The 17,371-nt window shown below is 29.2% G+C and overlaps 1 protein-coding gene across 1 annotated transcript in view; it reads left to right on the top strand.

Moving 5' to 3' along the window:
* Positions 1-6,452: 6,452 nt before the first annotated feature.
* The window catches only part of Fas1 (fasciclin 1 Fas1 domain-containing), a gene marked incomplete at its 5' end in the record, with an annotated part of 86,108 nt that continues 75,189 nt past the window's right edge, over positions 6,453-17,371 (top strand). Inside the window, 3 exons of the mRNA XM_075375609.1 lie at positions 6,453-6,597; positions 12,775-12,953; positions 16,283-16,413. Of these exons, the coding sequence (XP_075231724.1) occupies positions 6,453-6,597; positions 12,775-12,953; positions 16,283-16,413 (455 nt within the window). The remainder of the gene's footprint in view (positions 6,598-12,774; positions 12,954-16,282; positions 16,414-17,371) is intronic.

Here is a 17,371-nt window from a genome sequence, read left to right as displayed (position 1 = left end):
GCCCCTGCTTTCTTTGGTATCATAACTATAACACTTTTTTTTTAAGTCTGATGGAAATTCCCCATTTTCATAAATATTACACACCAGTTTGTATAATCTATCAATCGCTTCCTCACCTGCACTGCGCAGTAATTCTACAGGTATTCTGTCTATTCCAGGAGCCTTTCTGCCATTTAAATCTTTTAATGCTCTCTTAAATTCAGATCTCAGTATTGTTTCTCCCATTTCATCCTCCTCAACTTCTTCTTCTTCCTCTATAACACCATTTTCTAATTCATTTCCTCCGTATAACTCTTCAATATATTCCACCCATCTATCGACTTTACCTTTCGTATTATATATTGGTGTACCATCTTTGTTTAACACATTATTAGATTTTAATTTATGTACCCCAAAATTTTCCTTAACTTTCCTGTATGCTCCGTCTATTTTACCAATGTTCATTTCTCTTTCCACTTCTGAACACTTTTCTTTAATCCACTCTTCTTTCATCAGTTTGCACTTCCTGTTTATAGCATTTCTTAATTGCCGATAGTTCCTTTTACTTTCTTCATCACTAGCATTCTTATATTTTCTACGTTCATTCATCAGCTGCAATATATCGTCTGAAACCCAAGGTTTTCTACCGGTTCTCTTTATTCCGCCTAAGTTTGCTTCTGCTGATTTAAGAATTTCCTTTTTAACATTCTCCCATTCTTCTTCTACATTTTCTACCTTATCTTTTTTACTCAGACCTCTTGCGATGTCCTCCTCAAAAATCTTCTTTACCTCCTCTTCCTCAAGCTTCTCTAAATTCCACCGATTCGTCTGAAACCTTTTCTTCAGGTTTTTAAACCCCAATCTACATTTCATTATCACCAAATTATGGTCGCTATCAATGTCTGCTCCAGGGTAAGTTTTGCAGTCAACGAGTAGATTTCTAAATCTTCGCTTAACCATGATATAATCTATCTGATACCTTGCAATATCGCCTGGCTTTTTCCAAGTGTATATTCTTCTATTATGATTTTTAAATTGGGTGTTGGCAATTACTAAATTATACTTCGTGCAAAATTCTATAAGTCGGTCCCCTCTTTCATTCCTTTTGCCCAGCCCGTATTCACCCACTATATTTCCTTCCTTGCCTTTTCCAATGCTTGCATTCCAATCTCCAACTATTATTAAATTTTCATCTCCTTTTACGTGTTTAATTGCTTCATCAATCTGTTCGTATACACACTCTACCTCATCATCATCATGGGCGCTTGTAGGCATATAGACGTTAACAATCGTTGTCGGTTTAGGTTTTGATTTTATCCTTATTACAATGATTCTATCGCTATGCGTTTTGAAATACTCCACTCTCCTCCCTATCTTCTTGTTCATCACGAAACCTACTCCTGCCTGCCCATTATTTGACGCTGAGTTAATTACTCTAAAATCACCTGACCAAAAGTCGCCTTCCTCTTCCCACCGAACCTCACTAATTCCTACTATATCTACATTTGTCCTACCCATTTCCCTTTTTAAATTTTCTAGCCTACCAACCTTTTTCAAGCTTCTAACATTCCACGCTCCGACTCGTAGAATGTTAGTTTTTAATTTTCTGGTGACCCCTTCCTTAGTAGTCCCCACCCGGAGATCCGAACGGGGGACTATTTTACCTCCGGAATATTTTACCAAGGAAGGCGCCTCCATTATTGCTATGTGAAAATGCAGAGAGCCACATTTTCTTGGAAAAAAAGCAGCTGTAGTTTTCCATTGCTTTCAGCTGCGCAGTACTCAGAGGACTGAGTGATGTTGATACGGTCGTTTAAGTCGTCCTGACTCACGCCCCTAACAACTACTGAAAGAGCTGCTGCCCTCTTTCAGGAATCATTCCTTAGTCTGGCTCTCAACAGATACCTCTCCGATATGGTTGCACCTTCGGTCCAGCTACTCTGTATCCCTGAGCACTCAAGCCCCCTCACCAACGGCAAGGTCTCATGATTCATAGAGGAGGACTCAAATAATATAAAAAAATAAATGAAATCACTATTTTGATTCAGAAACTAATGTATGGATTGCAGTTAAGTTAACATTTTCATAAATTTATTCTACCATCTTTTTTTTTCTCGTTTAGCCTCCGGGAATTACCATTCAGGTATTACTTCAGAGGATGAATGACGATCATATGTATGAGTGTAAGTGAAGTATAGTCTTGTACAGTCTCAGGTCGACAATTTCTGAGATGAGATGTATGGTTAATTGAAACTCAATCACCAAAGAACACTAGTATCCATGATCTAGTATTCAAATTCGTATAAAAGTAACTGCCTTAACGATTTAAATGTTGGAACTCTCGACTTCAAAATCATCTGATTTGCAAAGATGCATTCACCTCTAAAAGATAGATCAACCCAGTAGGTTATTCTACCTTCCTAATTTAATTCAAAATAACTATTCTGCAAACAAGGAAGTTAACCTTTTGTAAATTTTCATCAGTTATCATTTCAGATTCTATAAAAATTGAAATTAAATCTTTTTTTTGTTTTTTTTTTTCCGGATTAAATTCTTTTTATAATTTTCCAAATATGATTTGAAATACCATCCATTGAGGTATTTAGATATTCAGCTACTGACTACTTTTCTGATTTTAAATATTTCCTCTTTATTCATTGAATTTCTATGAACATGAAATGAAAACAACATTTTTCTTTTGAAAGTGAATCAAATATGAATTTTTGTGCAGTTTTCCATCATCCACCTAATTTAGGAAAAACAATCTCACAAGTTAGAAGGTAGCAAGTGATTATTTATGTTAATACTTATTTTAATTTCAGTTTAGAATTGTTAAAATGGATTAAATATATGATAAAAAATGAGGAAATATGCAGATAATGCTAAAATTTGCTCTACAATACAAAAAAGTAAAAATATTAAACGCTATTGTTGCAGATAAACAACCCATGATGATTGTGCAATCGTACAAATGTCATATGGGTCCGTGCAACGCATCTTATCGGACAATTTGAACATGAAACGCATTGCTGCAAAATTCGTACTGAGACTGTTGAACAGCGACCAGAAACAAAATTGCGTAGCTATCTGTAGTGAATTGAAAAATTCAGCAAGAGATGACCCTAACTTCATCTCCAAGATCATAACCGATGATGAGACATGGGTGTACGGGTATGACCCTGAAACTAAGCAGCAGTCGTCGCAGTGGAAGTCGCAAAGTTCACCATGGCCAAAAAAAGCACCCGTTCAAGCAACGTGAAGTCCATGATGATTGTTTTTTCGGCATCAAAGGCATTATCCTAAGGAATTTGTTCCTCTTGGTCAAACTGTCAATGGGATGTTCTATTGTGAAGTTTTGAAGCGGTTACGTGAAAGCATTAAGCGCAAACATTCAGATTTGTGGGGTAACAACAGCTGGGTTCTGCACCATGACAATGCGCCCGCGCACACATCGCTAGCCGTTCGGAATTTCATGGCTTCCAAAAAGACGGTAGTGATTCCACACCCACCTTATTCGCCTGACCTTGCCCCGTACGACTTTTTTCTCTTTCCGAAAATAAAATTTCAATTGAAAGGCCGTCGTTTTAAAACAATTGAGGAGATTCAGGAAGAAACGCAGAACGTGCTTCGAACACTTACACCTGCAGACTTCCAGGGATGCATGGAATCATGGGAAAAACGCTGGGATCACTGTATCAATGCCCAAGGGGATTACTTAGAAGGAGACAGTGGAAATTATAAGTTATGGTTAGCTATTTTATTTTTATGGTAAAATATCCCGAACGTTTGGGTAGCACCTCGTATTATACAAATATTTTATTTCTAAACTCTCCGAGTAGATTAAATTATTTAGTAATCTATCAATAATATTCTAGGATTTAGTGTGCATATCTGATAATAATAGTACATATTTTATTATCTTGAATTTATATAATTCAGTAAATTTCTCTTGGGTTCATGGAAAAGATAAGCTGTCAAGCTTTCAGAGACAGTCCTTCCTATGTGAATTAAGCTTCACATTCCTTTACCCTCCTATTACCTCTAACTTCCTTGGGCAAGTACCATGAAAATTGTATCTGCTAGTGACCTGGCTTCTTTTATTACCTCATGTGGCCACTTCTTTATTGGATCTCATTAGTGGCAATTTTGTTTGTAGACTGACCAGGGATGGAAAGCTGTTGTTTTCTATCAAACATTAAACAAAAATGTAAACTAACAGTTAGGTGTCTACAGTAACCCCCCATGTTTTATTAAAATCTAAAACTTTATATTTTAATAATTTAAATGATGTGAAAATATGTACCGTGTGAAAATACTACTGTGTAAAGATTTAATAAATAGTAATTCTTCATATATATGTATGTGTTAGTTGTAGTGTCAAGTTCCAAGCTTAAAAATTTAGATTGAGGCTGAACCAATGAAAATGAGTATATGGTTTGTGGATGAAACCAATAAATATTTATCAACCTTGATATCAGCATGATGCAAATGCACCATGGGTGAAGTGGATGTTGGTTGTACATAAATTGTTTCATTAGAGGAGGGCCTAGTACCTTAAAGAAAGATATATTTCATTGTTATTTGCTCATTTGTATTGCATGGGACTAAATGTTAAAATATGTCTTGTACTGATACTATGTGTGCTGGAGATGTTGGTATTCGTTTGCTCAACCAAATTAAACAGATTAAATAGTCTGAAATAAAGAGTTGAGAAATTCCCTGAGGTTAATGCCACTATTATCCAAGATGTCAGAAGTCCATTTCAGATAGTTTGACCAGATCAGACAAAATGATCATGAAATTCTTGCAAGTATAACCTATGTTTTAGACCTATGTTTTTGTTTTGAACCTATGTTTTTGTTCTTGGTCTTATCCTGACCAAGAACAAGATGAAGAGACAGGGTTAATGCTGATAACAAAGTTGTATGGTTCACTGAAGTTGATGGTTATAAAATAACTAGTGTGGAAATTATGGATCAGATAAGTGGTCTCTATTGATGGGGTACAGATGCAGAAAGAAAACTGCATAAGTGTTCTCACATTTAAATCATAGTGAAACTGATTAACTTCTGTATAAGATTTACTAAATGCTAAATGAAGTCTAGTTAGCACTAAAGAGGTGTAATGACCAATAGTTTGGGAGATAGTTATCAATTAATTAATTCCCTCTCCCAGAAGCACATCTAATAACTAGTAATTGAGGTAACAAGTTACAGTTTATTTTATACAATTAATTGACTAAATCATACTTTCACTGTTCTCTAACCGTTATTAGTCAACCAGGTTCATGACCAGAAATACACAGTTAATTAGTTACTATGCAATATAAATTATCTAAACATCAATGGATAGAGCCAGTTCCAATTGAATTCATGATTGTATCTATATGCTGCATGTTCAGCAGTCCCGCAATGAAATTATTCTGTATAGTAATTTTTAATTAAATTGTTTGGAATGAAAACCTTCTTTTATTATTCAATTTTTAATCTTTAATATACTGCTTACTGTTTTAATGTAATATCAAAACATATCAGTGCAACCATTTTGGCTTTTTAATTACATATATTTTCAGTTTATCGAGTTATGGTACAGAATGCAAATAGATTTAAACATTGTTTTAATTTTATTACAAACATTGCTGATTTACATACCTGTTTTAATTTTATTTGATTATAAATATTAAAACAAATCATATCATGATACATTCGAAATTACACCTTCAGGTTTTTTGGGAATTTTTTTTTAGTTTTTCCTTTTCTTGTCTTTCATGCATTTTCTTTCAATGTATCTGACTGGTTTCATGATAAAAAAGATTAAGGCAGTGTCCAGTGATGTATGCTGACTCTTTTTAAACCAAAATTTCACCTATTTCTTCTCAACCAATAAAGTTATTCATTCAAATATATAGTAACTTAGCAGTGGGTGTTTTTGTTTTAGGAATTTTATATAAACATTTTCAGAACATAAACAAAATTTATTATTATTTTGTTTTTTTTCTCTTTGTTTTCAAATTAATTTCTAACAAAATTATTATAACAACTGATTAATTTTTGGGTACTGAAAAAAAAATTGAAGGAAAGATGGATGAGTTGATGATGAACATGCAATTTACTACTTTTAAAATAATATACTCTATTATTAAAAAAAAGCTATGTCAGGGTGGCACAGAAGGTAAACCTTCTTGAATGAAGATTGATAGTTCAAGGCCTAGCCAAGCAAATTGACCTCAATACCGGTTGACTCCTCACTATTGTCCTTTCAGGATCTTATCATTTATTGGTTAAAAATATGAAAATTCTAATATCCTTTTTTTTTCATTCTTTATGAGACTAAAAAGAATTTATATATAACTCTGGATAAATCTGTATTATTTATTTATAGATTATATTTATAATAAAAACACACAGTAATTTTTACATTACTAGTCTTAAAAATGTTTTTGAAATCAACTAAAAATATTTTTTTGTTTTTTGTTTCAGTTTTATGCTCTGCTTGAAAATAACCATGTAGCAAATTCTACACTTCAGTTAAGAAGTGTGACTGTATTTGCTCCAGCAAATTTGGCATTCCAAAAATACACAGGAAAAACTGATAATGAATTAGTTCTTTATCACATGAGTAAGTAATAGTATACTGTAAGATTAATCATAAATTACATAAAATATTTCAATATTAACTTTTAATGTATTTTAAGTTTTCTGGAAGTTACACTCTGGTATTATCAGTTTTTCTTCGTTTCTCGTTATTCTACAGTCAAGAGTAATAAATATATTATTGTTCACATGATTATGCATTATTTATTTTTCCTGGTAGCTGAGAAGATTGTACTAACTTAGCGTGACTTGATCTGACCGTAGATAAAAATATGGATTTGGCCCATTCCACAACTAACCTTTATTATTATCAATGGTTAAATAAAACTATAAATTAATTGTACAGTAATGTTATTTTTATTTAATAAATTTAATTTTAAAATTTAATAAAAATCTGATATACACATTTTTATGTGACCTTTAACCAACCAGTTTATCAAAAAAGATTTTTTCAAATTTTCAAAATGCTGCTGTTTAAAAGTCTTTAATTTCAGATTATTAAAAGCTAGTTATTTTGGAAAAAGTTTTTAAAAAAATTACTCATTTTTAAGAAAATGATAACTCATTTATTATGATAGATGGTCACACACAAATAACTCTATATTAATTATTTATATTGTTTCATTTTTTTTATTTAGAATGAGTATTTATTTCATTAAAATAAATGCCTTTGTTTAATTTATATATAAAAGAACCACCTATTTTTAAGAAATTAAGATTTAAATATTTTTAATGGTTTCCATTTTGAAAATGTTTTTTTCTATTTTTGGTGCGTTGTATAAAGATCCCATAGAAAGTTTTATGCCAAATTTTTATTTAATAATTTTATTAGATGAAAAGTCATTAATTAAAAAAAAGACATACAAACAAAAATAAAACATTTTTGATTTTACGATGACTTGGAAATTTTTTTTCAGATAAATATATCAATTCATTTATTAATATTTGCTTTAGTTTAACACTTAACATTTAGTTTGCTTTATGTAAACACTATTTGTAACATCTTAAAGCAGTGATTACTAGTAGATATCACAACAAAATGATTGTAGGGAACCTGCAGTATATATCAGTTGCTCTTGAAAATTGTATATCCATCCTTAGGAATAATAAGCACTTCTTGTTAGTATCACTAGAGATACTAAAGAATTAGATGGTTTCCCTTTTGCCTTCTTCACTAACAAAATACATCAGCATACCAAGCCTATTAGTATTGAAATAATATTTGACCATATAAAATTGTTTTATATATACTACCATTATTCTCTACGCTATTTTTTACTTATGCATCACAACCATACGGAAAATAATGTAAACCAACAAACCTTATTCTACTAAAAACAAATAATTATATACACTGTGAAAAGTCATTACAGGAAAAAGAAATTACTACAATTACTTTAGTTACATTACTAAATTAGTGTTTATTACATCAGACTGTATACCAAAACAAGTAATTTTTTTTTTTTTTTGTAATATTAAATTCTTTTTTTACTTTGATATATTTATGAGCAAAACATTTAATTAAATTCTCTTTTAATCATTCCACAATATTTAGAGTTTATCAGAGTGTAGCATCCTGAAAAATAAAAGGATGTAAAATAAGGATTAAATGCATCATGTTTGATAATAATTTCTTCTAAAGGAATTTGAACTGGGTTTGCTTTCCCCAAGGATGGAAACTTTATACTGGTAAAATTTAATATCTAATGAACATAAAAGTTAAATTATCAATTAAAATAAAAATCTCCAGTTATACAACAGTTTTTCTTAAAAATTTAATAAAGAATTATTATTATTATTTAGGCGATTAACAGATTTTGGTTTATTGTACTACATTATCAGAGTAATTTCTTTTAAACTTAATACTGTTTGTAGTAGGATTGTGCTTGGTTTAAGTGTGATCATGATAATTCTTAATGATTGTTACATTGCCAATTACTAATTTGAATCGGTGCCAGCTATATAAGCTATCTGAACATCATTCTGGTTTTGGCATGATTGGCGTACTGTTATTGTCTTGTTCTATTGTGTCTATTGTACATGTTTGTCAGGTGATAAGGGCTTTGTCTTGTTTAAATTGCTCTCTCTTGGGTTTCTACTTCACACCTTCATTAATCACTATTTGTTTTTTATTTCTTTTTTAGTTTATTAATTTATATATTCTTTTATATGATATTCTTTTTTTTATTCTTGTTCTTTATTATGTATTTTAGAAAATTATTGATATTTTTTAAATGATTTTAATTTAAGAGTTTATATTTTTTATAATTCTCAAAATTTCCAATATTAAGGTGAAATTTTAAAAAATATATGTCAGCAGGACATAATAACGATGGAAGACTTGAATAATTAATTAACTTAAATTATTTAAAAATATAATTTGTTAATAAAAATTTGAAAAAATTGATTAAAAAAAGAATTTTTTTAAAAACTTGCATCATAATGTTTTCAGAAGTTCAAGTGACCATCATAAAAATGACTAGTCCTGTTGGTGTCATTGTGGAAACTAGTTGTTGCTGGTTTTTTGTTTTTTTTTTTAATTGTGTTTGTTCATTTAGTATGTTGTTGGCTTGTCATTATATTTTATAATGTTTAAATGTGATCTTTTTTGTGTATGGTTAGATTGTTATTAATGTAGGTGGATTTGCATAAATGTGGTGGTTGAGTACATTAATGGTGATCATTGTGTCTCTAAGCCTGCATCCTCTTTGACCAATGTAGAAAAATATGCTGTCAAAACAGTGTAGTTTATATATTCCAGAAGTGTTGTGTTTAGTGATTGTGTGTAAAAATTTTGTTTAATTTTTTGTTCATGACCTCATTAAAACCATATTTTCTAAATTTGTGAGCTCTTTTCTCCTAGCCTTTATGTACTGTTATACATGATGTATTTTTTTGTTTTATTTATATTTATTTTATGTAGAAGTTATGAATGAGTGTGTTGTTATATTAATTTGCATTTGCTTCATGATCTATAATGCTTAGTCTTTCAACATGGCCTTCAAGTGGTATGAATCTGCTGAGTAGATAGTAGATAACATTTTTAAAAAGCACAGATAGATGGAAATGTTTGAAATAGGAAGTCTGTTGTTGTGAGTTGCATTGATACAAGATTGCTTGTTTAAATATATTATTTTGACAACATATTCATTTTGGGTGAGTGTGTGTGTTCTCACTGTATGTTGTATAAAAAGTTTTTCTGGAATGCTGGAAATAGAAGAAACAAAACTTAACTCACAACTTATAATAGGAATATAACTTGAATTATCCCTTTGCCCAGTATTTTTTCAGCTCTCATCAGTTAAGTAAATTTCTAATAATATTTTAATTTTTATTCTCTTATTTTAATTAATTATCGTTACCGCCAATTACTTTAGAAATTTCAAAATTTAAAAAAGTAATAATTAATGTTTATATAACTATCATGTTATCTCTAATAATGATCATACATATTCCATTATTCAGCCCTATATTATATAACAAATATTTTTTCTTCCTCTTTTTCTAATTTGTATTTGTTATAAAAATCTGTTTATATTAATTTTCATGAATTATTTTTAAAATAATTTAACCCAAGTTTTCAATTGACAGTAGATGGTATTTTGGGTTTTGAAGAAAAACATTGGTGGACAATAGACATGGTTTCTCCAAGCTGAAAAAAAATTGTTTGAAAAACACTAAAAACATATTTATGTATGTGTATTAGCTGCCATAAGCATAAAATAGTATGTGATCTGATGTGAATCGCAAGTCCTTCCCAGAAATTATAAGATCCCATTGTAAGAAATTAAAAGCCCTTCAGAAGGGTTCTTTCAAACAGTGGCCTTGTGAACAGGATATAAGAGTAAATCCTTATGCCTAGTATTGTACTGTAATTAAGAAAGGAATTATTGAGAATAAATTTAGTAAAATGCCTTTTAATTAGAAGTACTAAATGATAAAGAACAGAGAAATGTATTTAAAACTTTATGTATTTTGCTTTTGAAATATGTAATGGTTGTAAATTGAATCGCCTCAAAATAATACACTATAAGAAAAGCTGGGATCAGACATATGCATAATATTCTATTAAAGTATCTTTTCACAGCTCTTTATCAGTGACAAAATTATAAAATATGCTCTGTTTATTTTTTTCAACAAAATTGTGTCTACCATAACAAAGTTTCCATGAAAGAAATTTTGCTGAAAATAAACTGACAGAGCCTTTTAAGAATAGTAAACATGAAGGAAAAGTATTCTTGTAGTTCAAATGAAAGTTGAATCCTTGAGTTTTAGATGAATGAGTCTGTTAACAGGTTTCCCGCTGCTCCTAAAATATTTTATTATATTTGACTACATTACTACAAAATTTGTTCCCCTAATTTTTTTTTTTATTTGTACATTTTCTATGTAAAATTTCATTCTATTTTAAATTCTGTGTAATTATAACAAAATAAATTGAGATATTAATTTGGGCCTCACAGTACTCCATTTAAAGAAACATGAACTGGTGCTCCAAAAAAAAAGACAAATTCAGTGAATTATACATAAATGAGGGTCTTATAATTACAACATACTGTTTTATTTGTAAGGTTGAAATGAGGAAAACATTTATTTTAATCATGTGAAATAATGAAATCCAAGAATGAGGATTTCTGTGATTCAAAACCATGTAAAAACACTTTTTACTTTTTTTACATCCAATTTTTTTTATATTACTCAGGCTTTTATTTTATTTATCACTTTGTAATAATATAATTCAAAAGGAATTTTGATATGGAGAAAATAGAATCTTTCTAATGAATGTTTGCAGTTTTTAAAATATCTAAAAGAATTTATGTTTATTATTTACAAGTTTTTTTTTTTGTTCAATAATTAATACAGAATATTATGTAACATATATTATCATTTAAGTTATTATTATTTAACTATTTTGATCTAATAGTGACTTAGAAAAAAGCAGTCCAGATTAATATATGGATTTGAATCTAGATCATGGATACCGGGTTCTTTGGTAGTTGGGTTTCATTTAACCACACATCTCAGGAATAGTCAACCTGAGACTGTACACGACTACTACACTTCATTTGAAGTAATACCTTATGGTGGTTCTGGAGGCTAAACAGAAAAAGAGAGTCTAGACACATAGCACATCACTGATGGGTCTTATAAACAAAACTTGGTCTTATAATTATAAACAAAATTGTCACATTTGAGGGAGATTAAAGCACTCTAATAATTTACGAAGGATCACCTTTTGTGCAAAAATGTACGGTTTGGTGCATTTTATGATTCGGAGGAATCATCGGCGGCTCATTTTTCTTTGAAGACTACTGTTACGGTGAATGTACAGTGTTATAATGAGTTACAAACAGACTTTGTATGGCTGTAATTAAATGGAATTGACAGTAATGAAATTTATTTTTAACAAGATGGTGCTGCATGCCATACAAAATTAGAAAACATCAAGTTATTGTGCTTGAGATTCCCTGGACGTGTTATCTCACAGAATGTTGATGTGAATTGGCCACTAAGATCTTGCAATCAAACCACTTTAGACTTTTTGTCTTTTGGGTTATTTGAAAAGTAAAGTTTTTGCTAATAATCCAGCAAACATTCCAGCCTGAAAGATAACATTCAAGCAACCATAAGAGAGATTAAACTACCATTCTCGAAGATATCCTACGAAAATTCAGTGTTCGAATTGATGCCCGCCAACATAGCCATGATGGACATATAAATGTTATTATCTTTCATATTTAATCGTAGTCAACAGTACTTTAATTTTAAATAAAGAAATCTGAAATATTTTGTACAGTCTGGATTTTCATAATTAATCAAAATCCTTAAGCCATTTTTGAAACTAGTGTATATATTATATATATATACAAAAAAAGTTAGACTTTTTTTATAAAATTTAAATTCTTTTAATTAAATAATAAATATGAAAATTGTATGAATAAAAAATAAAAATATATTGTATCGTAAATTCTTCTGAAAAAAAGTTTTGAATTCATTTAAGCAGGTGACAATAAATATACTTTCTTCCTTAATGTTTTTAACCACTCTTATTTTTATAAGCTACTGTATTATTACACATTCTAATATAATCAAACATATTGTAGAAGTTGAACAGAATGGTTTATATAAAATATATTTGTGTATGAATAACATTGTCAGATTTCATAAGTAATGTTTTCATTTATTTATCTTTTATTTGCAGCAAATTCAGCTCAAAATTTAAATCAGCTCGGTAAATATGTATCATCAGAACTTGAAGGTAATCCACCATTATGGATAACAAGACGACGAACTAATTATCGTGATGATATCTATGTCAACAATGCCAAAATTGTTCCGCATCGATCAAATTACCAGACTTTAGTAATGCGTAGGAGACAGGTTAGTAATTTTTTTTAATTTATAAGTATGTGTAATTTATTTTTAATGAAACAATTTATTTCCTTTTTTTATTATTCATTCATCTTTTTTTCTGTTAAATGAAGTAAAAAACTTTTTGAGTTTTTTAATTTCTTTTTATTTAAAAAAGTTACATATTGGACTCTCTATTTTTAATCCTTAGAAGGAAAAGCCGTAGAATAAAGATAAGAAAAGAATTTAACATTTACTCCAACTGATTATATTGGTTTAGGTTGAAACAAGATGATTATTGAAAGAAGAAAACTAGTGCTTTTGTTTTTTGTCTAATTTTAAAACAGTTAACAATATATTTGCATAATTTTTTTTTCATTTTCTTAATTTTTATTCAGTAATTGGTTTTTTCAACTTATTTCCTTGCTTTTATTTTTAAAATTGTTTAAAGATTCAGTTTTTAAATTATAAAAATTTTCTAACTAATTTGTGAGCTCTAATGATGTTTCTTTAACATCATGAAAAGTTTCTTTTTGTAAAGTTTTTTTCTTACTTGTTAACTTACTTTTACAAAGGTTTCAAAACTTTTCAAGTTCTTTTTCAAGAAGTTTATATTAACAGTGATTAACTACTGTACCATTAAATGATTTCATAAAAACACACACACACACATACACATACACAAACACAAAGCAAAATCTGCACATATGCATGTAAACTAAATTTTTACATATATTTGACTAAATGTTAGTAAACATAAATATATGTACTTGCATACGCACGCGCACACACACACTTAAGTAAGCAATCTTATTATTTATTGAATTCTTTTTTTTGTAATTTGATGATAGTCAAAGAGAAAAATGTTATTTGTATTATAGTTTAATATATATGTAAATTTGATTTATTAAATTTAAATTATTATAGCAAAGAATCTTCAAATCTAAGTGTTACTTTTTGTTTAGCCAACTGTGACAATGAAAATGTTGAAGTTTTCATGTAACTAATACTAATAGCTGCTGAAAGTCAGTATTTTCTGCCTATTGCGTAGAATGTTCTCACTGATATAGACCAACAGAAAAGCTACACTATTAAATATTTTTGAAGTAAAACTTTCTACTTTCTTATATCATATCCATCTTTTATGGAATCTTCTTGAGTTAGGAAAGAAGGAATTTGTTGAAATTCTTTTTATTATAGTACCTAAAATATGTATCTGTAATTTGCTAGTACCTATAATTTGGGTGATCCAGTTCATATTAAAATAACATTATTTAAGTTTACTACCAGGTAGAATCCATTTTATTAACGTAACTCAGGCTCCTGATGGTGACTATCAAACATTTTCTATGTGATATCTTTATTATGTTGTGTATTTGTATATTAGGAAACTTGATTCCACTTGTTATACCTTGGCCTGTATGGAGCTTAGGTCCATTCAGGGGACTAAATCTGAAGAGCACATGGCTCAGGCTATAGATCCATGGATCAGATGCAATCAGATTGTTTGTTAGCATCTAGTGACAATGTTCTAGTGATATGGAGGTAATGTCATAACACTTACTGTGTCATCTGATTGAGGTTTGAACACATAGAAGTAAACCTGAGTTTTGATTTTTTAGACAAAAAGACTGGAAAGCTTCTGCTTTCCAGTTCAGGTAAGCTCAAGCTGGTTTGGTGGCTTCAAACTGATAAGGTTGCTATCATTGGTTGCATATTGGCAGAGTAATTCTGTTAAGCATTTTGACTAGGTTAGAGCCAGGTGATTACATCAAATCAAGTTGATCAAATCTAAAGGCTTTGGGGACATCAAGATTAAACCATATTCATTAAATGAATAGAAAAATAAATTAAAATTTAGATAGAAGTCTAACTGACCTCAAAAATTTTATTTTTTTCATAACTTCAGCGATCATCACCCAAACCTTTGCCAATTTTGAATGTTAGACCTGTCATTTCCTCAGAGAATCCTGGAAACTTTCAGATGCACTTTTTGTAAAAGCCACTCGATGGGAAACAAAGTACTAGAACACATCCTTAGGGAGAATTACTCTTGAAATATTAAGGTACACTAATTCTATGGGTCTCTACATCTGTAGCATATATCCAGTGGACATCTATCAAAAATTCATAGATCATCTATGTAGAAAAAATGTTAGCTAGACTAAAGAAAAAAATAAATAATAAGAAGGGATAATAATAATACATTTTGTTCATTTGCCAATAGTTAGTTGAAAAAGAATATGACAAAATTCACAAAAATACATTAATGGTTTATAGTTTTCATACAAATACACGCAAAGATATTTCACTTAAAATATAATATTTTTATCACAGTCTAATGATTTAATCAGATGGATTTTTCACAAACCACACATCTAATTTTCTTTTAAATATTTCACATGAAACTAATATAGCTGGCAAAAGCAGCATATTAATAGTATTATGTGCTAGTAATTTTTAATCTAGCTACAGGCAGTTCAAGAGAACCTAATCCTAGTTGTATAATATGGTAATTAAACCTTTGAGATGATATACCCATAAAATGACCACAAACCAACACCTAGCCAAAGGAGTGCTGCAAAGTATTCTATAGAACAAAAAAACAAAATCCAAAATCAGTTCCTAAAGATTAGACAGTATCATCCTAACCACAACCCCTTAAGAGATTAGGGTACCTTTTACCATTACTGCTTAATGATTTTGTATTGACCAAATCAAATGTATGCTGCAACAAACTTGAGGTTTCCAAGAACGATCTGAGAACAATAAACATTCTTAAGGAACTCTTTCACCCATCCCCAAAAGTGCTAGATATTTGGAAATACGTAGTTCAATAATTAATTCAGCAAGACTTCTGAATCTGGCTGAGAGAAAAAAAGAGTTAAAAATAATTTAATCCACTTTCATTTCTTTGTTCTATTTCTATGTTTTTGATTTCTTGAGTTAATTGTATCATTTATACAACATATATAAATAAATATAAATAACTTGTTTATATGTGTAAATATGTTTAATAATGTTAAAGTTCTTGTTATGTTCAAAGTTGTATTTTTTCAGTAAGAATATTGTGCGTTTTATTTTTCAGTATCATGATAAAAAAGAAGTTTATATCAACATTTTTAAATAAAGATCAAGTGTACAGTGAATTATATTATATGAATTTGTTATTTATTTATCAATTGGGCACTTTGAATTATAATTAGTATCTGAACATGGTAGATATAAATGTAAAATTAGATTCTGTCCTTTATTCTAACACCATTATACTTACTTATGTACTTTATAAGTATTTATCGTTTAATTATTCTAGCAAAAAAAATTTGTGAGTCAGTAATTTCATGGTTTGTTTTGTAAAGGTACTCCATATAATTGATGGTGTATTGGAACCAGTTCGATCAACCAGTCCAGATATAGAAATTAATAATCCTGATGCTTACCAATTTATAAATCAGTCTGAACATCTTAATTTGGATACACACAGAGTGAGGTTTGTATAAAACAATTCTCTTTATTTAATAATAATAGTTATTATAATATCATCGCAATTTTATTCATCTTAAAATTTATTAACATTTTATAATTTTTTTAGATGTATAAGAAAATATAACATGGGAAAATATGTAGTTTTTTACTTGCTATCAACTTCCTTACCTTTTTTTATCAATATAATCATGATTTCTTTTAACAAAAATTCAAATATCAGAATTATAAGTACTTGTACACTTAATATATGTTTTTTTTTATATTCCTTTTTTTTATGGCACAGTATTTATAAATAGTATTAAAATTATTTTTAAATATGAAAAATCTGATATAACATTTGTATACCAAAAAAGTAGATGGAATAACACCAAAACTACACTCAACCACTGTTCATTTTTGTACAAGAATTTTAAAGAATGTAAGAAATTATTATCTGGTTCAGTGCATAATTTCTGACCTAACACATTAGAATGGCACTCCAGCATCTTTACTTTACTGTCCTGTGCTTCATATGGGAATAATTTATATCATTTGTGAAGTACCAGAATAACATAAAATGTTCAGTTACTAAATTTGAACTTTATCCTATCTAATATTGAACTAATAATGATAAATTTTCTGATTAAATCAACTGCGTTTTAGATGCTTTTTAGTTTTTATTAAAACTTATGTGAACACTAGTTGTGGAAACCCAGGGAATACACTAGATAAGTACTGTTTTAAACTTATCAAATCAAGCATGAAGCTGTTTCCTGTCTTTTCACAATAGTTCAATTTCAATGTTCTGTAATTTTAGTAGTAAATTATATAAAAAAAATTGTTAAAAATGTTTTAAGAACAAAGTTTTATAGTTGTGTAAGTTATTCTAAAAACTTTTTTTGATAGTCTGTTTAAATATTGTGCCCATTAAAAATGAAAGCTGAGATTGCTGCTCATCTACACGTACCATATTCATAACTTTT

Source organism: Lycorma delicatula, chromosome 9, assembly GCF_047948215.1.
Source record: "Lycorma delicatula isolate Av1 chromosome 9, ASM4794821v1, whole genome shotgun sequence".
Classification (NCBI taxonomy): domain Eukaryota; kingdom Metazoa; phylum Arthropoda; class Insecta; order Hemiptera; family Fulgoridae; genus Lycorma; species Lycorma delicatula.
Note: the sequence above shows the minus strand (reverse complement) of the source record. Positions and strands in the feature narration are given on the sequence as shown.